Source organism: Rosa chinensis, chromosome 3 (genome assembly GCF_002994745.2).
Source record: "Rosa chinensis cultivar Old Blush chromosome 3, RchiOBHm-V2, whole genome shotgun sequence".
Lineage (NCBI taxonomy): Eukaryota > Viridiplantae > Streptophyta > Magnoliopsida > Rosales > Rosaceae > Rosa > Rosa chinensis.
The window spans coordinates 40503235-40527595 of record NC_037090.1 but is presented as its reverse complement, the minus strand read 5'-3'; the positions used below and the strand labels follow the sequence as shown (position 1 = coordinate 40527595).

The following is a 24361-nucleotide window of genomic DNA, read 5'->3' as shown; positions in this document are numbered from 1 at the left end:
CTCTGTTTGACCAAAGAATTATATACCGACAGCTCACTATTTTTTTTTTATGAATAGTAAACAGTAACAGAACAGGGACAGGACTACCTTAGCCGGGCATGGAGTTGATGGAGATGGTGTAACGTACGAGACCCACCCCTTTGTCATTTTTGTTCAAGCGTTCTAGAGAAGTGAGATGAAGTGTTTATATAAATTGATTCTGCAAACACTAACTAGTGCGATCATACCAGCAATAATGCACCGGATCCCATCAGAACTCCAAAATTAAGCTTGCTTGGGTGAGAGATGTACTTGGATGGGTGACCTCCTGGGAAGTACATCCTCGTTTTGCACCCTTTTTTCCCTTTTTGCTTTTTTATTTAATTATTTTGAATTTCCGCACTTTTTGATTCCAGCTACTTTGCTCGTGTACAAATTCAGTCCAACACTTCGAAGGCTTGTGTGATGTCTGCGGTGATTGTGCACAGTAGGAATATATATTAAGACGTCAAAAGGATTTGCCTTGGGGCTCTTAGGCTCTATTTGACCAAAGAATTATATTCTGACGGCTCACTATTTTTTTTTTATTAATAGTTAACAGTAACAGAACAGGGACGGGGCTACCTTAGTCGAGCATGGAGGTAATGGAGATGGCGTAACGTACAAGACCCACCCCTTTGTCATTTTTGTTCAAGCGCTCTAGAGAAGTGAGATGAAGCCTTTATATAAATTGATTCTGCAAACCCTACCAGGTGCGATCATATCAGCAATAATGCATCGGATCTCATCGGAACATCGAAGTTAAGTGTGCTTGGGCGAGAGCAGTACTAGGATGGGTGACCTCTTGGGAAGTCCTCGTGTTTCACCCTTTTTTTGCCCTTTTTGCTATTGATTTTTTATTTAATTATTATTGATTTCCGCTCTTTTTGATTCCGGCTACTTTGCTCGTGTACTAATTCGGTCCAACTCTTTGAAGGCTTGTGTGATGTCTGTGGCGATTGTACACAATAGGTATATATATTAAGACGTCAAAAAGATTGGCCTTGGGGCTCTTGTGCTCTGTTCGACTAAAGAATTATATTCCGACAGCTCACTATTTTATGTTTTATTAATAGTTAACAGTTACAGAACAGGGACGGGGCTACCTTAGCTGGAGGTGATGGAGATGGTGTAATGTACGAGACCCACCCATTTGTATTTTTTGTTCAAGCGATCTAGAGAAGTGAGATAAAGCCTTTTTTTAAATTGATTCTGCAAATACTACCGGGTGCGATCATACCAGCAATAATGCAACGGATCACATCAGAACATCGAAGCTAAGTTTGCTTGGGCAAGAGCAGTACTAGGATGGGTGACCTCCTGGAAAGTCCTTGTGTTGCACCCTTTTTTTTCCCTTTTTGCTTTTGATTTTTGATTTAATTAGTTTTGATTTCCGCTCTTTTTGATTCCGGCGACTTTGCTCGTGTACTAATTCGGTCCAACTCTTCGAAGGTTTGTGTGATGTCTGTGGCGATTGTCCACAGTAGGTATATATATTAAGACGTCAAAAAGATTGGCCTTGGGGCTGTTGGGCTCTGTTTGACCAAAGAATTATATTCCGACAGCTCACAATTTTTTATTATGAATAGTTAACAGTAACATAACAGGGACGGGGCTACCTTAGCCAGGCATGGAGGTGATGGAGATGGCATAACGTACGAAACCCACCGCTTTGTTGTTTTTGTTCAAGCGTTGTAGAGAAGTGAGGGGAATCCTTTATATAAATTTACTCTGCAAACACTAATGGGTGCGATCATACCAGAATAATGCACCGGATCCCATCAAAACTCCGTAGTTAATCTTGCTTGGGCGAGAGCAGTACTAGGATGTGTGACCTCCTGGGAAGTCCTCTTGTTGCCCCACTTTTTTTCCCTTTTTTCTTTTGATTTTTTATTTAATTATTTTTGATTTCCGCTTTTTTATTCCGGCTACTTTGCTCATGTACTAATTCTGTCCAACTCTTCGAAGGCTTGTGTGATGTTCGTGGCGATTGTACACAGTAGGTATATATATTAAGACATAAAAAAGATTGGCCTTGTGGTTCTTGGGCTCTGTTCGACCAAATAATTATATTCCGACAGCTCACTATTTTTTTTTTATGAATAGTTAACAATAACATAACATGGACGTGGCTATCTTAGCCGGACATGGAGGTGATGGAGATGGCGTAACGTACGAGACCCACTCCTTTATCGTTTTTGTTCAAGCACTCTAGAGAAGTGAGATGAAGCCTTTATATAAATTGATTCTGCAAATACTAACAGGTGCGATCATACCAGCAATAATGCACCGGATCCCATCAGAACTCCGAAGTTAAGCTTGCGAAGTCCTCGTGTTGCACCCCTTTTTTTCCCTTTTTGCTTTTGATTTTTGATTTAATTATTTTGGATTTCCGCTCTTTTTTATTTCGGCTACTTTGCTCGTGTACTAATTCCGTCCAACTCTTCGAAGGTTTGTGTGATGTCCGTGGCGATTGTACACAGTAGGTATATATATTAAGACGTCAAAAAGATTGGCCTTGGGGCTCTTGGGCTCTGTTCGACCAAAGTGTTATATTCCGACAGCTCACTATTTTTTTTTTGAATAGTTAATAGTAACAGAATAGGGACGGGGCTACCTTTGCCGGGCATGGAGGTGATGGAGATGGCGTAACTTACAAGACCCACCCCTTTATCGTTTTTGTTCAAGCGCTCTAGAGAAGTGAGATGAAGCCTTCATATAAATTGAAACTGCAAACACTAATGGGTGCGATCAAACCAGCAATAATACACCGGATCTCATCACTGCTGCGCCAGAATCTCTTACCCAAACCCTTTTCTCCTCTACTCAATCACCATAGTCCCCTTCTCCATTCCTAATCCTCCATCATCGGGATCTTAACTTCGAATTGCTTTGCATTTCCAAGCCCAGATCTAAATTGCCCATGGCTTTGGTGGCAAAGCCATCGTCTCGATCGTCGACGCCTTAAAGCCTTGATGCTGGATTCAACACCACCATCACTCCGGCCAATGAGGCAGTGTTGGTGACCAAGCCAGACATTGAGATGCCAACAGAGTCATTGGGCTGCACGACGTTACCTTCACCTTCTTTTGTGGCACATCGCTGCAATTAGAGCGGGTTTAAAATGGTGGAGATCGAATGAAACAATCTGATCGTTCCAGGACGCGCGACCTAGTTCTTCAACCCAGAAAACAATGATGGCGACCCGACAGTAACTTCTCCGTTCGACGATGATACGGCTGCGCATTGGTGTCGTTCAAATCCTCTCTTCATTATCAATCTCCTGGTGGCCTTGGATCATCCGTACATCGAACGAGGAAGAAGAATCGAAGTACGTCAGATCTACTACACTCTCTTTGCTTCTCTTTCTTACATTCATATCACTCCACTCCATTTTTGTATTGATTTCTTGTGGTTTCGTTGCATAACGATCGTGTCGAAGAGGCGATTGGAGATATGATGAAGAAGATCGATATGGGTTTTTGATTCTCTGTTTCTGAAACTCTTTCATTTGGAGCAATGGTGTTTGGGGATTTGAGTTTGGGGTAATGGTGTTGATGTTTCAATTACTGGTTTTGGGGTTTTGCGCTTTTTGGGTTTTGATTTTGGGGGCATGGTGGTGGTGGAAGAGAGGATTTTGAGAAAATGGTTGTGGTTTTGGTTTAGGGTTCTCGTGATGAAGCTGAGAGAAGCAAAATGATGTTGCTTCTGATAAAGCTGAGAGAGGCCCAGTTGGAAGTAGGAAACCAAGGATTGAATTGCAAAAAAGTGGTAGTGATTTGGGTAAGGATGAAGGAATTGAGAAGAATTTGGGTCATTTGAGAAAGATGAAATCATAGTCAATTAAGGGAAGTGATTCTTTTGGTAATGCAATTCAATTCAATTGAGGAAGGTAAAATATGAATCGAATAGATGAAGAGAGAAACAGAAAAAGAAAAAAGAGGGAAAAAAAACAGAGTGAAAAAAAACCTCTCCAAAAAAAAATATTAATTAATTAAAAAAATGAAGACTGCCTCGTCAGGACTTTAATGGAATTTTTGGACGAAGAATAACGGCAAGGACCTATTGGTTTGAAATTTTGGAGTACATGGACTAAACATGTTAAATTAGAAGAATATGAACTGAAGTGTTTTTTAAGTAAAAATTTAAAGACTACACAGTATTTAGTCCAAAAATCACGATACATCTTTTTCAACATAAGTTTTCTGATAATTTCTTCTTGCAGCAAATACGACACAGAGCCTTTGTTGGAGGACCAAACTACTAAAGAATCTCCAATGATATCATCATGATTAGTTTTTTGTGTACAAGAAAATGTTCATATGACCCAATAGAGATGGAGGAGAGACACATTAATTTACACGAACGTGGGCATGTGAAGAATATTACACTTCTGTTGGGTACGCGCTTTCCCGAACAGAAACTTGTAACCAGATTTAATTTTATTCCAGAATCCACGCGGGAATAGGTGAGACTTGAGAGAGAGTAAAGTATCAATCAATCCATCACTGTCGCAATTTGCACGCAACCAACTGTTTTTTCTAACCTTCCAGATTCGCATTCTCAACTTCCTTCCAAGGCCATTCTTCACCACGCGTCAGCCACACCATCAGCTGTGGACTGCAGCCAATTGAAGCTAAGCTTCGCCACGTGTCGATCGACTACGGCTGACGAAAACTTGGGTTAACGCGTCCAAGACGAGTGAAGCGGGGCCCACGGATATCCCCTATAAAATAAGGCTCACAGCCGTTCCCCACCGGGTTTCACAGAGCGAGTTAGAATTTCAGTTCTCCTCGATCTCTCCTTCTCCTCTTCTCTTCTCCTCTCCTCTCCTCTCTTCTGAAGAAAGAAGAAGAAGAAGAAGAAAGCGAAACCCTAACCCTAACCCTAAGATGTCGTTGAAAGGCGGCGCTGGATCTTCGCGGGAGGAGCTGAAGAAGATCTTCGACAAGTTCGACAAGAACGGCGACGGCAGGATCTGCTGCGACGAGCTCCGGGCGATCTTCCTTGAGCTCGGCTCCGAAACGACGTCGGAGGAGGTCAAGACCATAATGGCCGAGTTCGACAAGGACGGCGACGGCCGCATTGACCTCGACGAGTTCGCAGAGGTTCTGAACGGCGGATCCACCAAGGATCTCCGCGACGCGTTTGACCTCTACGACCTCGACAAGAACGGCCGCATCTCCGCGAAGGAACTGCACGAGGTTCTCAAGCGATTGGGCCAGAAGTGCTCGCTCAAGGACTGCGAGAAGATGATCCGCTCCGTCGACGCCGACGGCGATCGCCACGTCAACTTCGAGGAATTCAAGAAGATGATGAAGAAACCCTAACTGAATCGTAAGGCTCCGTTAAGCAAGTCAATTAGATAGTTGAGATTAGAACAAGTTTGGTTTGAAATTTCATGACGTACTGCTAGTTAATCTGGATTAGGTGTATAAATTGTTTCCGATTAACCTACTTGTTTCTTTATCATTGTTATTTTTCTATGCTTATGGTTGGCTACTTTGGACAATTTCTATTGGCTACTTTTTCTTGTTTGGTGGGGGCACTGCTTCTGGTACGGCATAGACTAAATAGTGTTGATGCGGACCAAGTGGTTCCGTTGCTGACATCAACACGGAATTGGACTTTGAGCAAAAGTCTTTGACTGTCTTTGACTGGCTTTACATGTCTAATCACAGTTGTGTTTATACTTTATATAATGATATATTGAAGAAAAAAAAAAATTGGAGTGTTTTGATAATTGCTATGCTTGGTGTTCTAAATTGGAGTTGCATTAACTTGGCTTTGCCTCAATCTGATGGATTTAGGTTCAAACTCGCTTTGTTTTTCAAGCATAGAATCATACAACCGGTTTGGTCACCATGTCACTCATTATTCATTACTTTTTAGTGTTAATTTTACCATGTGGGTCACGGGCACAGTGTATTTCGTGCCCTTGGTCACCTGGAGTCACTTTCTGAGTCACCATCATGACCTGCAAAGTGACATGGTGACTCAGGTCACCATAAAAACTGTGTCCGTGACCTAGAGAGTGGAAATTAGTACTAAAAAATAGTAAATAGTGGTTGACTTAGTGACCCAACAGGTGAACTTGCTCTAACAAACGATAGAATTTTACCGCACCATGTTTGATCAAACATCATCATAATCTAACGCCTTTCCAAATCCAGGTGTTGTTAAGTTCACATTCAATCCTTCCGAATCTACGTACTCTCCATCAGCAAGTTTCACCAATGACTCAATTTTGCTCTCTAAAAGAATTGGGCCCTAACAAAAAAAAAAAACAAAAAATATGAACTGGACATCAACTCCATATAAAGCTCAGTTTAAACTTTGGTATATTTTGTTCGTATCTATTTAAGAATATGTTTGTTCTCAGCTAAATTATGTTCTACTGATCATGATATAAAGAATATTCAGCCAAACAAAAAGAGTATAACCTATTGAAGTGAATAAAATATTATTGCTTTTAGGTAGTGTTAATGTTTATTTGGGATATGTACTTCCCACTATGAAAAAAATAAAAATAAAAGTAAATCACCCATTACAAGACAATTAATGACATTTTCTGAATCACTTAGCAAGTAAAACAAGATTGTTATATACTTTTTAAAGAATAATCCTTGACTACCCCAATTGAGAGCACTGACAATGAAACTGTGTGAGAACACTAAACATATTCTTGTAGGGCTATTGAATAAGTGAGCATCATTGAAAATGAGAGAGATTATTCAGAACACCGCCGTGCACTTGCACCAACATAAATGAACGGTTAGATTGCATTAAATACACTTTTTGTTTATTAAAAATAAAGTTGATAATAAATATCAAGGGTTGAGATTATTTTATAAGGGTTGGGTCACTTACACCGTCGGTGCATAAAATAATTTTCATGAAAATGAATGATATTAATCTTTCCTAACTTTTAGGGCACAATGTAGAGAAGTATAATTTATGTCGTTCTGGCTATGAAATAAATGAAGTCTCTTCTTCGTGTCAAAAAAATCTCACCCACAAGTCATCCCTTGATGAAATTGAAACAAAATAAAAACAATAAAAGTGAAACAGATTAGTTATAACAAATTACTCATCCCCAAAAACTCCAAGGGCAAACAGAGGGAGACTAGGCGATTGAGTTAGGATTAGGCCATGTCAGGCTTCGGTCGCTTCAATGTACAAATAAATAAACAAATGGGTCCTTGACCAAATGACCAAATTTAGGCAAATATGAACCCACTTAGTCCAATATGACCCCATATAAAAGTAAAAACACTATTTTAGACAAAACTTTTATTATAAAATTAAAAGCATTCCACTCTCTCCCTTCTCCTATCTTTTACGCTAACGATGGTCTCTCTCTCTCTCTCTCTCTCTCTCTCTCTCTCCTCTGTTTCCCGAACCCGTCGCCGAAGGCCTGCATACTCGTCACCGACGCTGGTCCTCCTCATCGTCCCAATCAGCGACAACTCTCCTCCTCCGCCGCAGTCCACGGCTCGGCTTCCCTAGTCACGTTACCTCCTCGTGGTTCGATTGCGGTCGCACTTGACGATCACGAAACCGAAATCGCCGTCGTTGTCATCCTTGTCGTCGAAGTAGTCCAAAGAGGCGCCGCCGCCCAAGTCCTTTGGAGGCTTTTGAGGAGCGAAGGGAGGGAGGAGTCATCGTCATAGACAAATGTGGCGTACGAGTCGGGTTCTTAGTTCGTGGAGCTCTTGAAATTGTCGCGTTGCTACTGTTTCTGGTCTCAGTGGAATTCAGAGTTGGAATCATCGTCACCGTGGATAACTACGGTGGAGTGGAGGTCGGGTTTTGGCGAGATACTTCAGGTCCGGCAAGTAGTGCCAGTTGGAGTTGGTAAAAGGAGAAAGTGTGTGAGTTAGATGTTAAAGAAGAAGAAGAAGGTTATTAGCTACGAGTGTGCTAAGTTGAAGCTAGCTGTAGAGCACGATGATGATGATACATGTTACATATTAGTGTATTACTGGGCTCTGCAAATTTTGGATGGATGAATACGGTGGAGTTGGAGATTCACAAAGAAGAAAACCCAGTGGGCCATTGAGTCATTAAAATATGTAGTAGAAGATCATTGGTGCTATGTTTCTCTAATATATAAATACTTGTTATATGCTTGGTTTGGTAATTTTTGACTTGCCCAACAAACTTTTTTAAAATTGACTTGGCAATTATGATTTCAGTTGGTATAAAAGTATAAGCAAATAATTACATCTAATGTTTTGAGTGGGGTAGTTCAATGTTTGCTGGAATGGACACTAATCACTATAATTTTACATGATTATTGCCCCCTAATAAAAGTTTTATTGAGCCTCAATAAAAAATTTATTGGAGGGCAATAAACTTTTTATTAAGGGGTAATAAATATTTTATTGGGGGCCAATAAATTTTTAGGGGGTAATAAACATTTCATTGGGGGGGCAGTAAACTTTTTATGAGTCTTATTGGGAGGCAATAATATTCCCCACTGATTTATGAGATCTCCGGCGACCGATGACGAGTGTCTTGCGGCCAGCGACCGGAGTCCCGCAATCGATGAAGTTTTAGATGATTTCTCTCTCTAAGTGACAAAATGAGGGAGGGCAAAATTATCCCAAAAATAAACAAAAAACAATAAAAAAAAATACTTAATGGGGTATTAGGGCAAAAAATGTGTAATTTGTTGGATAAGTGGGCAATCTTATAAGATGTTTGGGTAGGTGGGATTAGTGTAGCTCAAATTTAGATAAATAAACATTTTCCCTAAACAAATACTGATCCTGACATCTTTCTGAGACAACAAATAGTTCATATTAGACAAAACAAAACTGCATAGGTTCTCCAAGTATATATCACAGTCAAGTTACTAGGAGTTATCTTCAGACCACGGCACCCAAAATGTATAAGCTTTCATTTTGACAAAAGAATTTACAACAATAGAATATATATACACACACACACACACACACACACAACTGGATTCTGGAATAGACGTCCGCACTTTAGAGAAGTGTGAACGTCAATGCTTCTGCAGCATTTGCGGCGGCGGAGCGGAGCTTGCCAGACGGGCATCCCAGACTGCTTCTGGGCAGCAATCGATGTCGGAGGAGATCGAGGTTGAAGGATTCTGGGTAGCAACCCCACCTGCAACTGTAAGGTTCTGGGCAGCGCTGCAACCTCGTCGCCGGCAACTCCACCCAACTGCAGACTGGTCTGTCCAACCCCTGGCCTCTGTCCTGCAACAGGCGCAGCGCCGTCGCAGCCTGAGCAGAGCTGAAATAGGTGCAGCGCCGACTGGTCTGTCCGACCCCTGGCCTCTGTCCTACAACAGGCGCAGCGCCATTGCAGCCTGAGCAGAGCTGAAGCGTCGACGTCCGCACTTTACCGACAGTGCAAACGTCCACTTCAGAACATTTTCGTGTGTGTGTGTCTTTTTTCCCGTACGATGAGACAAGAGCCCGACAAAAAGAACAAGAAAACTACATAGCCATTGTGGCTTCTATAAACTTCAAGAACAACTTCAAATACCCAAGATATCATCAAGAAGAACTTCAACTACCATACCAGGAGGGGCAGTGACAGTGCAAACACATGCGAAGTGATGAACGCTATTTATAACATTAGAAATTGATGTGCAGTTTACAATGGTTTTTTTTTTTTTTTTTTTCCATCAAAAGGAATTACAGAGTAAGAAAATCCAAAGTTCAATTAGATGTTTGAAGGAAAAAAATGAATGATTTGACAACTGTTCTCTACTGGAGAGAATTGTTAATAGAAGATACATCTAACGTTCAGTTAAACCATCTAAACTATAGGCAGATCCAAATCCCTCATTTCAATCCACTCAATACAGTTAGATCATGAGAATATCAAACTTAACTTAATAGAGAACCTCTCAGACGTGTGTTTTTTATTCAGGCATATCAAAAACTGCTCATCTCCAGGTACTAGAACATAGGATGCAAGATCTAAACAATCTGTAAGTTTAATTTAATTCCGGTTCTCATCAAGTCCGCCACTACTTGCTAACAAAAAGGAAAATAAAGAATGAGTTAACTACGAAAAGATACGAATCTACTAGCATGAGACTGTAAGAATTGCAGATATATATCAAGAGACAGCTAGGGCAGATTGAACAACACCACCCAAAACAAACAAGTTTCGCTTCTTTTTTTTATATAGGAAAGTAACATTAAATAAGAACAGAAACAATAGTACAAGGTACAAGAAGTCCCTCTGAAAACTAGCAAACTGTAAATGTATGAGATACCTAAAACGGCAGCAAAAAGAACAGACAAAAACACTACAGCATTCCAATCATGGAAAGAATGATCCCTACAGTCATATATAATCCTGCCCCAAATCATATCACAAGTACTAATCCTTCCCCAAGCTCTAATACAAGTCAACACCTTCAGATTGGGGCACAATTTTGACACAAGAGGGGCCAAGAAGAAAAAGAGAAGGATTGTCAAAATTTTGCATCCATAAGAGACATTTAAGATAGTTAGAGTCTTCTTATCCACGCATTTGATAGGGTATAGCCACCTATCTCTATCACGTTTTTGCATGTTTGTTCTTTCCTAAAAAGGAGCTACTTTAAAATTTTAAAAACAGAATATGAGGGATTAAAAATTGTACTTGAAGAACATGTATTGGTCTTATAAGTAAGAAGCAATAGCGCAGCAGGCTAGCAAATCTTCACCAATTGAACCAAAGTCGAGAAACCATGCATATCATCAGAGAATGCCAACTAACGCTCATCAGCATCCTAATGTCCTAGATTTGTTACTCACCTCAACTTACAAAGGTAAAGGTTAATCAAGGAGATTAATGGATTACTAAAGCAATTCCGTGCATCTTCTGGTATATATATATTCCGAGAGACGTTAATGTTAGCACATCAGGTAGCTAAATCTGCCATTAGCTTTTCTAATGCTCATATGAAGTGGAGGAATGAGATTCCGAATTGGCCTGTTTCTCATATTCCATTGCCTCTTTCTCTGCATCATGCTGTTATATCCCGTGGTTTTTTTTCCGAATCTTCATTGTTTATTATGAAAATAAATGGTTTTGAATCAATGTAACAAGATAGATGTCATTCATAGAAGATTAAACAATTCACACACGGATCCCCAAATTTGGGGGTTTCTCACTGTCAGATTGAAAGAAGCAAAGTCCTAACAAGTGAAAATTCTACAGAAGATTGAGTGGAAAGGATTCAGAGTTTACAGAAAGGTCGATAGAGTTAAAAGAAAAAAGTGAACAAGCAAGACTTACAGAATTACAAAACGAAGCCCTTCAAGTACTCGGGGTCTCGCTTAGCCCTCTCCTGGAACTTCTTGAACCACCGATCCAATATATCCATGGGCACCACCAGCTTGGAGCCATCGACGCCACAGAACGACTGCATAAAATTGAAGAGATTCTCCCCAACCTTCATCGCCAAACGCTCGATTCGCTTCTCGGCGGTGACATCCAGAGACGGCAGCGTGGCCAGGTCCTCGACCGAGACCCCGATCTTGGCGGAGAGTGGGGCGGCGTCGGCGGTGAGCTGGAGCTGGCCACCGGGCTCCGGCCAGGGGAGGGCGAGCACCGCCGAGGGGCGAGCGACGGTGACGGCGCCGCAGAAGAGGAAGGCGGAGCCGGGAGACTGGATGTAAACGGCTAGGGCTTTGTCCGCCGGCAGCTGGAAGCCGTTTAAAAGGAATATGCACATTTCACGAACCTGATCGTACGCCTCACCTGTGATCGGAATCGAGAGGAGGAGCTTGCTTAGTGTGATTGATGCAAACCAAAATTGAAAAGCAGAGAAGATTGATTGATTGATTAATTACCTACGAAGGTGTTCATGTCGAGGACCCAATGGAAAGTGTCGATTTGGGAGAAGGAGGAGATGTCCATTGGGAAGCTACGGTTGGGGAAAACAACCCCAAACATCTTCTTCTTCTTCTTTCTGTGGAGTAGAGTTTAGGGTTTTAGGGTTTTGTTTAGCAGAAGAGAGAGTGTGAGTGTAACGGTGAGGGAGGACAGGAGAGCAAATGTAAAGGAGATGTGAGAAGCCTCCGGTATAGTCTAGAATTGTCATCTTCCTTTTTGGGTCGTCTATCTAGACTAGTCGAGGACTTCTAGCAACAATGTGACAACCACCGTCAGATCAAAATCGAACGGTAAATATTTTTAAATACACTAGCGTATTTCGATCATATGTCGAGTCGATTTTGATAACAAGCCTATCGATACAACAATATAGTAGAATGCTTAATAAATGGAGTGCAATCAAAACAAATCAAACTGAATCATTTGATCTAATGGTATAACTCTCATCTTTGTAAGTGAGAAGTCGTGAGTTTGACTCACCGAAAACATTGTAATTAATGAGTTGTTGATGTGATCAAAGAAAAAGAACAAATGAACTTGAACTTTCTAGATCCCTCTAGAGCCACTGTGACACTCACGATGTGGGTCATATAACTTACTAACTTGCACTTACAAAACAAACCTTACCCAAAGACCTTGAAAATTAATAGTAAACTAGACATCCAAAAATACTTCATGTATTAATTACATGTCAAAACTCAAAACAAGGTCGAAAACTCATTCAAAGAATTTTTGAAGTCCGCCCACCATTACTGCTAGAAAATAGAACCATACATGCAAAAAAATTGTTCTAAAAAAAATTCTTCGAGCTTTAAGAGAATGCGCCTCACACTCTTCTCTCTTTTTCCAAAAAATAATATGTTGGCCCTCATTGACTTTGCTTCTCCCTACGATTGACGGATTGACCTTCATTATTTCCGCCCCGACAATCTGACACTGGTCTTCACGTTCTCTGCCCTTTCACTGGGAGGTGGAGGTGATGCATCTACTTCATAAATCCAACGCAAATGGATTCGAAATGGTTACTAAATTGAGTTCGGAACTTGAACATTTTTGCAAATCCCTATCGAATGCTTCAAAACTTATATTGCAGCTGAGATTGGAAGAACTATTAGTAATGTGCTAAAGATGGATCAACAAGCTCTTGCACAATCTAAGAGTAAATTTGCTAGAGTATGTATAGAGGTTGATCTTGCTAAACCATGAAGGCCTTTTGTTGAAGTGGAAGATGTTGCCTATGGGTAATTTAGAAAAAAGAATTTTCATCATTTTCTTTGAGTATGGATGTTAAATTAATTGCAAAACGACTGTGATGGCGAGGATCAGCGCGCGCAACAGCACAGTGAAGAAGCTAATAGTTTAGCCTATGGCGGCTAGGGTTTGGGATAGCAGATATGAGAAGAAATATTAAAACTAAAAATACCTAATAAGTAAATGGGATCTCTATTATTTTATTTTATTTTATTTTCCAATTCTACTAAGGCACTAATCATTTTGTTGCTCTTGGAATAATAAATTCAATATATTTTTTTTCTCTATCTTCACTTTCTCTAAATTAGAGATAAGTATAGGGAAGCTTTTGAAGTAAAAAAACGCTTTTTTTTCTCTAAAATAAAATAGAATAAAATAATAAATAATAAATCTGTTAGAAATACTCTTATGCAAAGAAAATAGTCTATAATATGATTCTTCCTGAATTCAAATAACTATTGGTTCCTATCTTGCAAGTTGGTTAGTTCATCATCCTCTCACTTTACAGACATCAGTTTATAGACATTTACTTAACAGTATTGTTTCTGTTTTGCTGTGAAAGTACTGAACTTTTTGTGCTTCCTATATTGCAAATGTAATGGATTGATTGTAAATGCTTTTGTGTTTTGAATTAGAAATATTATCGCTATACAAAAATAAAATAAAAAATCGTATTTTTATTTTGTATTCGTTTTTTTTAAAAATAAAAAATATTTGCCCCCGTGTATAATGTATTTCTCGTTCGCCACTGGGTTTGGAGATCATATTTTCACATTGATGTTGTTGGGGGCTCATATTTAACACAAGGAGGCCATGAGAGAGATAGACTTACTGGATAGATGGATGGATATTGACAATCGAGGAGGGGGGTCTCTGTCTAAAAGACTTTTCCCCCAAACTCACACCAGCAAGACCAACCAAAGCCATCAATCGCCTCAGAGTAAAAGAAAACAGTTTTTATGGGCAAGTGATAAATTGGCTAAATTTTATCCAGTGCAAAGGGAAATAATCTAGGTATATAAATATATATATATATATTTTTTTTTTTTCCGTAACTAATCACTACCTCAAGCAGGTCTCTAGAGAGATTGGCCAAACCCTCCTCATCCTCTCTGCTGTCGACCGGCACCGGCAAGCATCATTTAGAACTTTCAAAAATGATACAGGTTACCTTAAGAGCAATCATCAATTCCAACCATTCCAACCATTTCATCAAACAACCTTGTGGCTTCACCCCATTGTTGTGGCATGTGCAATACATCACAATGCGGTGAAGCCACAAGGTTGTTTTCAATGAGGTGAAGCCACAAGGTTGTTTTATGAAATGGTTGGTTTGGGCATACTACCTGATATGATAACTTTGACAGCGCTTTTTGATGCTCTCTGCAAAGAAGGGATGACAGAAGAGAGGCTCGCAAAGCAGTTGAGGCAACATTTCAAGATGAAGCTTTTGATGGCATTGTTGATTTCTAAGTAGCAAATTAGTTGTCAAGATTTGGCAGCTTATGATTCTGAGGATCCAAACACATTGGAACATCAAGAATTGATAGAACAGCTGACAATGGAGCTCAAAAAAGTCAGAAATGTGAGTAACTGTAGGAAAGCTTGTCAACCTATGGAATTATGGCCATCACTTCCTCTTTTTCCTCCTGGTTGAAACAAACATTACTAGCTGCCCAATCTTCAATCTGAGGTGTTACAACTTACTTATCTTTGCTGCAGCTTGAAGCTTCTTCAAGCTGAGGAGGTGTGTTAAGGCACCATTAGCTTTTCAATCCTGTTACTGCTCCTAGTTCGGTAAAATTCCCTCTGTGCAAGTACTTGTTGGTTAGTCTTGTAATGCTTTACATCTATCTGCCACGTGTTGATCATCTGAAGCTCGTGAGTTTAGCATGATAGAGCAGCTCTTAGTCATTTTGCGATGGTACGTTCTAAAACTTGTCTCAGTTTTTCTTGCTTTTTTGGCAAGACCAGGTACGGTTAGGATGGCAAGACTGAAGAATGTATGTTTTTTTAAAAAAAATTTGAACATGTTATATAATGGTGTTGCTTCTGCAAAAGGTTGAAGGTATGGAAGTTGGTATGTTGAAAGCCAAATTATCACCATATTGAAACCAGATTGGCCGGAAGTTTGTTAGCAATAATGGAAATCAGTGGTACTGTAACTAGCATTGCTGCTTCTAAATTGGTTTCCCTTTAAGCTGGCAGATTAGTTGTATTTGTTGAGGCTTTGTTCTTCTCGCTGCTACTATAATAAATTTGAGTACATTGCCAAGCCTCTCTATTCTTTTTTTTTTTTTTTTTTTGAAACGATAGGCCTCTCTACTCTTAACCTCCCAAGTTGAGACAACTCTGTCACTTGGCGCAGCTAAAAGGGAAAAGCTGGGTGTCCGTCAGTCACATCCGCACAAAAGACTGATCATGGCAAACTCCACAAATACAATACAAGTTGCACATTCAAACTTGAAAAATTCAACGGTACATTTATATACCAATACATCAAGTCAACTAAATTTAATATAAAGGTAGACTGACTCTATGAATAAGTAGACTAAACGGCTTTAAAGGAAAACAACACAAACCGGGTTTATTCATGAAGCAAATAGATTTCAGAACAAAACCAGAGTTTCAAAATCAACCAACAGCTTAAAGCCTTCAACTCCTCTAAATTTACTTGCCTAGAATTCAAAGCATGGCGAAATCGAGCAGAATTAGTTAGTATTCCCAAAATTACAATTGGCCACTTTTGTACAGATAGCATAGCTACTATTGATTAATACTGGCAACTTCCACAGCTTCATTTAACTAAGTTTGCATGGCTTCTGCATGATAGCTATCAAGTTCCTTGTCAAGTTCATCAACTGACTTGTCAACAGGTTTCTTCCTCTCAGGTCCTTGTCCATGCCCACGCCCACGCCCACGACCACGACCACGACCACGTGGAATTCCACGGCCATTCCTGATCCCTCCACGAGTGCTCCTATAAACACAGTAACAAATATAAGCACACATTGAAATGCAGCAACTACTGAAATACAACTTTTTATGCATATATACTGATTCCTGATCCCTCCATGACTGCTCCTACTATAAAACCCAGCAGCAACAAACATAAGCACACTTCCAAATGCAGTAGCTAATACTGAAATCAAGCATATACTAAGTGGCTATGCCAAGCATCTTCTCAAAAAAAAAAAAATTATGATCACTAGATAAAAGATGATCTTTGGCTACTATGAATTCTCTTTTTACTTTACCCCATGAATTCAAACACAGAGTTTGACATAACTAGGACCAATAACATCTTATTACATTTAAGTTCTCACTAATGGAGAACCAAATTATGTGACCATACAGAGACTATATCAACCATGAAACAAGCACAAAAGACATCAGCCGTTAAGCGGACTGTAGAGGACTAATGGAGAACTAAATTATGTGACCATACATAGACTCTCAACCATAAAACAAGCACAAAAGACATCAGCCATTAAGCAGCCTGAGTGTGCCTGTATTATGACCCAACACATGTCCAGATACTGCATTTGACTTGAGGGTCTGATTGTGATTCTATTATGCTAAAGGTCAGACTACATCTATAAAACAGTATTTTCTAAAACTGTCCCTGAATAAAAAACAGAGGTGGTGATTTAGGTTTTTGTACAACACATTCTTTATTGTGTACATTTTCAGATTGCACAAAAGCTTGAACAAAGAACTCACCTGGACAGGTTCCTTTCCCTTTTCTTTAAAAGTTCGACAAAACAAAGACTAGGGTTTGTACTTTACTTCCCCATCCATATCTTACTCCATACATATCTCAGTATCCTGCATCTGTAGTTAAGAATTGTTATGCTTATGTACGCATGACCTAACTTGTGAGTTCCTCACTAAGCCCATCAAGATTAGAGTACCATGGCCTGGAAAGTTGGTGACAACTGGATAGGAGTGGTGGGGAGGGAGCACAAACTATACTAATTTTCTGTTTGGAAATGGTGGGTAAGTAGGACCATAAGCTGCTATAGAAGGGAGAGGTGGAAATTTCAAGAGTCTAGCTCATTAGTTCTTATTCTGAGGAATTCACTAAACTATCCTCTTCCATCCGATTTCAACCTTTTATTTCCATCCTAACTCAATTCAATATTTTTTTGTATCAGTCTCTTCCAGACTACTTAATGCCTGGTGACTGAAGTAGGTAACCAGCAGTTACCCACAATTTCAAAATGCCCTCTCACAAGTCAAACTGAACAAGAACAGATATAAGCTTAAAAATAACACACCCAGAACCCAGAAAACATGCACATATTGAGCCATGCAAACAAAAACAAGAAAATCAGAAGCCCACATCAGAGCTTGGTAATATCTGTCAAGACCACTATACCACATGAGTGCAAATGAGAGCTTTTAAATTTAAGTATTGAAGTGCTATTTCAATTTTATAGATATTATTCAATAAAGTTTAACATCTATTAGGCAAATTACGAGTTATCCTTACCCGTCAGTATGTTAAATTTCATTTTCACAAGGCACTTACCATGTTCAATGACATTGGATGAACATTTAAAGTACTTGCAGGCTCTACATAAGGCTAGATTATTACCAAACTATAAACATGGCAAGTGCCCTTGTTACAGTAATAGACTAAGTGTTCATATCTCAACAGTCTTACCGTAGAATGCAATCTACTCATAATTAATTACCTTATTGGTTCATGGGTGCATATCTTAACATATTTACTTATTAATTGTTAGCCATTTATTTTTGGCTCATGGATCATCTGAAAATAGACTAAGAGACATTGACCTAACACCGGAGATGGGTTATTCATGAAAATCTTTCAAACATGTAAATCAAGCAAGCATATTGAAAATAACATACATTGTTTTTTTTTTTTTTTCAAGTTCAAATACAAAATGTCATATTAACAATATCAACAGATAAGAACTCACCTAGAAGGGCCAGGACCACGATTAACCGCAGGCAAAGCATAGCCACCAGCATGACCAGGTCTGGGCCTGTATTTAAAGCAAGTTTGAGTCAAGTACAGATAGTAATGAAAGATTCTTTTTTTTTTCTTTTGTTTTTTTTTTGCAAGATACAAATTCACCAGAGTAGCAGATAAAAATTGTTCGCTTTTATAGAGCTGATAGGGCAATAACTACATGACCAGAGACAACCAAAATATTTCCAGTGTAAGCATCACTTGTGAGTTGGATAACTTTAGGATCTAACAAAACAATGATCAGAATGCTTGTTCTTAACATTTAAAAAGATATCAGATAATGCAAATGTGAGAAGATCCACAATTATAATTATACTTTCTACCCAGCCTAGAGATTTCTCCAATGTTCCAGTAAAATTGTTAAGTAAATACGAAAAAGCAAAATTACAGTTAGGGAATTCTACTGGTGACCTACCTACTTGAATTGTACAATTTTTTATCCGGATCAATGATTTGCAAACTAAAAGAATAGGTATACATTAAGCCATATGTGACTAATGAAACAATTAACCGAGGCCATCATCAACTATCCATGTTCTTTTTAAGCAGAATATGATGATCCATCAGCTTTATGCAACAAATGATAACAATAAAAAAGAGTAGAAACAGAGGGTGTAGATCATACGTCATTACAACTGTCCTCTTCTTTCTTCCTTGTACTCCTGTCACATTGACACGTGCAGAAATTGGCATTCCCTCATTGGCACCAACAATCTCGATCTTCATAGGCTTCCCATCCAATAGGACATTATTATAGCGTTTCAATGCTGCAAATGCATCACTTCTTCTGGTATAAACCACTTCAGCTGAGCCCTGTGACAAAACAAAACAGATTATTCTCTGCTTGAAACTTCAATATCAGATAGTAGTAAATTATATCCAACGGCAGATATAAATGAATAACACAGCATCATAGAATCCTATGGCAGATAGAGAACCACAACATATCCAAAACTACAAAGAATCCTGAATGGATGTATGGGACTATGGAAGATGCATAATAAAAAGTAATAACCCATGTCAAAATACACATCAAGATCTACAGTGATGCATATGCTGATGATAACAGACTATCTAACAAAACATATAGCACAATACCACTTTCGGGTGGCTTTTCTTAGAACCTACCAGCCAAAAACTTGTACTTGCACAAAACAAAATGATGACACAAACATGAAGACAAATGCCTCTTAAAAAGGTGGGAAGGTATTTAACTTGTAGGTGCTTTTATACTTTCAAAATTCTTTTGGACATGTAACTTAACATAGTTGAACCAAGTACACTGCAATATTCTGGAGGATGGTACTAATCATTGTTTGGTAAATCATGGGGACCACACTAACTAGCTTCAGTGAGCAAGTAACTGTGTGTGGTCTGTAACAAAGACAATTGCTTCGTAGTTTTTATATATACACGAACCTCACAAGACTAAATGCTTGCTACCACGGTATAATCAATAAAGTCAACATATGCTAAAAAAGCCAAGTGCCTAATCTAATACCAATATCAGAAATTTGACAAGACTAAACGGATGCTAAAAGTCAACATCTGAGTCCTTCATCATCAAAAACTCCCACATTATGAGAAACTTTATACTAATGGATCCGAACAGCTAAAATGTTCTGAAGAAATTAGTCTCTGATTCTAACAACGGAAATCTCCCACTCAATAACAATTGTCTGGGCTCTGGGCTGAGGCAGTAGATATTTGCATATTGTTGTTTGTTGCTCCAATCAAGAAAGTTGAAATTATAATTAATCCTGGTATCGCAAAATAAATCCCAACAAGGCAGAAAAAGAAGAAAAAAGAAAAAAGGAACAACAACAAACAAAGAAGAACAAGACAGAGAATGAAAGGAAGAGTTCAAAAAAGCTCACACTTGGTCGTCCATTTTTATCAAAATGAACTGCATATCGCTTCAGCTCTCCGATCTCAGAGAAGAGTTCCTGAGTTGCAACTCGATGTTTCAACAGATCGATACATGAAATTTGTTATTGAAAGCGCTTAAGTTGAAAGTATATGGCTCAAGTTGTACCCTTATATCCTCATTTGTCACTCCATAGTGCAAGTTCGACACATATAATTTTGTGCCGATTTCAATCCCTGAAATCCCTGCAGCTCTAAGGCTTTCTTCAAACAAATCTGGCTGCCACGGAAAACGCTTGGTTCTGCGGAAGGACTGATGAAAGCATGCAGAAAAAGATCCAGATGGGATAAAGAAATGTCAGGTTATGAATGAATAACAAGATAATTCGCCATTCCTCAAAGTCCCCAGAAAATTAACCCAAATAACCAACAAGAACAGACAAATCTTGAAGACAAGGGGGGTGGGGCGACGGTAGTGGTTTGGAGGATGAGCCAAAATGAGTATCTCCATGAACAACAGTCGCTACAGATCCTCTCTAAACCGTTTTAAAATCATATTCTCAAGCATATCATAAAACATCTACAGTTTTTAGCTTGCCTTGGCAATGGTGTGGGCAGATGGTCGAGTATTTATTGCGGGGGGAGGACCTCTCCGAACTGCCCCTGTCATTCTTCCACCCATAAAAGACCCACGGGACCCACGGCCGCCACGGCCACGACCACCGCGAGGAGCCCTGCCACGTTCTCTGTTTCTATCACGATTACCCCTTTTGCTCTTAATCATATCATCAAGGGACATATCCAAAGTAGTAGTCATCGAAATCAGATTACAAGTCGGATGCTGGAGCGCTCTAGATCTGCAATCCAAATCTCCAACTCATCAATCACAACTTTCGCCAAGAATTACATATTTCAAATCATATTTCAACTTTCCAATACTAAAATTCAGAACAGCCGAGCGTAAGGAAAATCGAACAAGAAGCAATCAGATCTAAGAAAACCTACATCAAACGAGATCTTTTCACACACAAAACAAAGAGAAAACCACAAATCTGAAGCGAAATTGAATCAGAAACCCTAGACAACGCAAGGTAATAAAGAATTAGAGATATAAAGATTTACATACCAGGAGACGATTAGATCCGAAGAGTTGCGAGAGAGATAAGCGAAGGGAGACCAGAGAGGGGATACGGGGTTTTAGGGTTTTCTGGATACGCGTGGGCTTTCTTTTCAGGGGCTACTTGGTTATTAAGGATCAGAAGCTGCTTGCATACGCGGTTGGGACACCGACCGATTTTTACACCCGTAGTCAATTTTCCTGTTTATTTCGATTGGTGTTTGCGTGGGGCTACGTGAAAATTGGAGACGGTCTTGCCCTTACTCTCTCGTGTGATCTGACTGTTTTTTCTCCCCTTATGAAAGGACGATTATGCCACTATTTTTTTTTCTTTCTTTTTTGCCTTATTTAAAGGACATTCTCGCCGGTTTTTCGAGCTCTGGCTTTAGGACGGTTCTCTCGCTCTCTCTCATTCCCGCTATCTTTTTCTCTACATGTTGGTTGATCCGTCTCCGATTTGCTGCTGTTGTTTTTGTCACGCCCTGATTTTTAAACAAAAATAAAAATCGATATATAACTCCATAATTATATATGCGTGATGGTTCAACCATCAATACAGAATACTTAGAAATTTTTTTCCTTTTAAACCAAGTAAAACTAATGCCCTGAACCCACTATATCAATACAAACTCAGTCCGCAAAGTCAAATATTACACACATTTACAAATTAAATTGCTACAACAAAATAATAAGTAAATGCTCCTCAGAGCTACTACAACAAAAGTCTTTTCAACAATAAAGTCACAAAATTTGCTTCCTACCGTGTAGCTGTAAGCACGCGATCTCAGCTTCAGCCACGATTGTTCTGACATGCAGGATTAACCCATACAACATTGAATAGTGCACCAGATTGCCATACAACAAACCCGGTAAGCTTATGAAAGCTCGTATGAGTAAACTCAAAACCACAAAGCAGACACACATTCTTAAGTCACCTCAACCTAACAAGATAAGCACATAACTCACAACTACAACCATCTGTTTCATAACCTTCCATAACATGCTTACATAGGTCAAGCCCTATGCTCCAACTCAACTGGTAGATGACATGCTTTTCCATAGACAAGGCAGTAAGGAGACATACCAATGGGTGTCTTGAAGGCGGTCCTATAAGCCCATAAAGCATCATCAAGCTTCATTGCCCAATCTTTTCTTGTGGTAGACACTACTTTCTCCAAGACGTTTTTTATCTCTCGGCTGGAGATCTCAACTTGGCCGCTTGTTTGGGGATGATATGGGGTGGATACTTTGTGTTTAACCCATATTTCTTTAGTAAGGCCACAAAGAGTTTATTGATGAAGTGTGAGCCTCAATCACTAATAATGCTCCTTGCGGTGCCAAACCTTGTGAAATTGTGCTCCTTGAGAAACTTGAGCACAACATTATGGTCATTTGTCTCGGTAGCTACGGCTTCCACCCATTTACTCACGTAGTCAACCGCCACAAGGATGTATAGATAACCATATGAGCTTGGGAATGGCCCTATAAAATTGATCCCCCAAACATCAAAAAGCTCCACCTCAAAGATAGTATTCAAGGGCATTTGATCTCTTGAAGAAATGTTGCATACTCTTTAACACCGGTCACAAGAAGACACAAAAGAGTGAGCATCCTTAAAGAGACTAGGCCACCAAAACCCACAAGCAAGAACTTTTTGAGCCGTCCTTTTTCCTCCATGATGACCACCACATGCATGATCATGGCAAAATGATAAGACACTTAGTATTTCTTCCTTCAGTATGCACCTTCTAACAAGTTGATCTTTGCATTGTTTAAACAAATATGGATCCTCCCAAAAGTAGTGTTGGGCCTCCTTCATCAATCTTCTTCTAACATGGAAATTAAAGGACTTCGGAAAAATCATTTCCCCACTTGCCAAGTAGTTGACTATGTGTGCGAACCAAGGAAGTGACTGTTCTAGCAAAGAGAACAATCGCTCATCGGGGAAAGAGTCATGCAAACGCACCTTATTATCTTCACTCTCACAAGTAAGCCGAGATAGGTAATCGACCACTAAATTAACCTTCCCCAGTTTGTCAACAATCTCTAAGTCAAATTCTTGAAGGAGTAAGATCCACCTTAAAAGTCTTGGCTTGACATCACTCTTAGACAACAAGTACTTGAGAGCACTATGGTCCATGTGAACGATAACCTTTGACCCCAACAAATAGCTCTAAAACTTCTCTAATGCAAACACCACCGCTAACAACTCCTTTTCAATAGTTGTATAATTCACTTGAGCATCATTCATGGTTTTGCTTGCATAATAGATGGCATGTAAGAGCTTCTCCTTCCGTTGGCCCAACACGGCCCCCAATGCATAGTCGCTCGCATCACACATGATTTCAAAAGGAAGCGACCAATCTGGTGAGCAAATAATAGGAGCATTAGTAAGTAGCTCTTTCAGCTTCTCAAAGGCCAGATGACAAGTATCATCAAGGAGCATCTTTAGCTAGTAAGTCGCAAAGGGGTTTGGCAATCTTAAAGAAGTCTTTTATGAATCTTCGGTAAAACCCTGCATGCCCTAGAAAGGTTTTTACACCCTTGACATTAGTAGGAGACGTTAACTTCTCAATTACTTCAATCTTGGCCTTGTCAACTTCAATGCCCTCGGATGAGATCATGTGGCCACGAACAATCCCCTTTTGCACCATTAGATGGCACTTTTCCCAATTAAGCACAATGTTACTCTCTTCACACCTCATCAAGACACGAGAAAGATCGTCAAGGCACTCTTCAAAACTATCACCAAACACGGAGAAGTCATCCATGAATACTTCCAAAAACTTTTCTACCATGTCGGAAAAAATTGTCATCATACATCGTTGGAAAATTGCGGGTACATTACAAAGGCCAAATGGCATCCGCCGATATGCATAAGTGCCATATGTACATGTAAATGTGGTATTCTCTTGGTCATCGAGAGCAATTGGGACTTGATTGTAACCACTATAACTGTCCAAGAAGCAATAATATGAATGTCCTGCAAGTCTCTCAAGCATTTGGTCCATGAAAGGTAATGGGAAATGATCTTTGCGAGTGGCGGCATTCAACTTTCTATAATCAACACATACCCTCCATGTATCGGCCACTCTTTGCGGAACCAATTCACCCCTTTCATTCTCAACCACGGTCATACCATCTTTCTTAGGAATAACTTGAATAGGAGGTACCCACTTTGAGTCTGAGATTGGGTAAATGGCACCACAATCTAAGAGCTTAAGGATTTCTTT

The 24361-nt window shown here is 39.6% G+C and overlaps 3 protein-coding genes, 1 non-coding gene and 3 pseudogenes across 5 annotated transcripts; 5 read left to right on the top strand and 2 right to left on the bottom strand.

Annotated features, from left to right (window-relative positions):
- Positions 1-213: 213 nt before the first annotated feature.
- LOC112195540 lies at positions 214-336 on the top strand (annotated as a pseudogene).
- Positions 337-729: 393 nt separating this feature from the next.
- Positions 730-848, top strand: LOC112195541 (annotated as a pseudogene).
- A 396-nt stretch (positions 849-1244) lies between these two features.
- On the top strand, positions 1245-1363 carry LOC112195533. The gene has a single exon (XR_002934595.1). It is a non-coding gene; the product is annotated as a 5S ribosomal RNA (ribosomal RNA).
- Positions 1364-1763: 400 nt separating this feature from the next.
- Positions 1764-1881, top strand: LOC112195543 (annotated as a pseudogene).
- A 2900-nt stretch (positions 1882-4781) lies between these two features.
- Positions 4782-5761, top strand: LOC112192399 (probable calcium-binding protein CML23). Its single transcript, XM_024332112.2, has one exon. The coding sequence runs from the start codon at positions 4911-4913 to the stop codon at positions 5346-5348; it is 438 nt and encodes a 145-aa protein (XP_024187880.1). The 5' UTR covers positions 4782-4910; the 3' UTR covers positions 5349-5761.
- A 3875-nt stretch (positions 5762-9636) lies between these two features.
- Positions 9637-12045, bottom strand: LOC112192398 (protein OPI10 homolog). The gene is made up of 2 exons (XM_024332111.2): positions 11850-12045; positions 9637-11757 (listed from the first exon to the last, which is right to left on the bottom strand). Exons 1-2 carry the CDS (start codon positions 11950-11952, stop codon positions 11297-11299), a joined length of 564 nt encoding a protein of 187 aa, XP_024187879.1. The 5' UTR covers positions 11953-12045; the 3' UTR covers positions 9637-11296.
- A 3629-nt stretch (positions 12046-15674) lies between these two features.
- LOC112192397 (THO complex subunit 4D) lies at positions 15675-21326 on the bottom strand. 2 transcript variants are annotated; one of them, XR_005808212.1, is made up of 8 exons: positions 21138-21326; positions 20610-20868; positions 20181-20324; positions 20023-20091; positions 18771-18958; positions 18093-18158; positions 16867-16977; positions 15987-16123 (listed from the first exon to the last, which is right to left on the bottom strand). XR_005808212.1 is itself a non-coding variant. In XM_024332109.2 (7 exons), the coding sequence occupies exons 2-7, from the start codon at positions 20826-20828 to the stop codon at positions 15949-15951; spliced, it is 861 nt and encodes a 286-aa protein (XP_024187877.1). In that variant the 5' UTR covers positions 20829-20868; positions 21138-21317; the 3' UTR covers positions 15675-15948. The 2 variants fall into 2 exon arrangements, 1 of the variants encoding a protein (XP_024187877.1); XM_024332109.2 differs by lacking the exon at positions 16867-16977 and having other exon boundaries at positions 15675-16123; positions 21138-21317.
- Positions 21327-24361: the final 3035 nt, after the last annotated feature.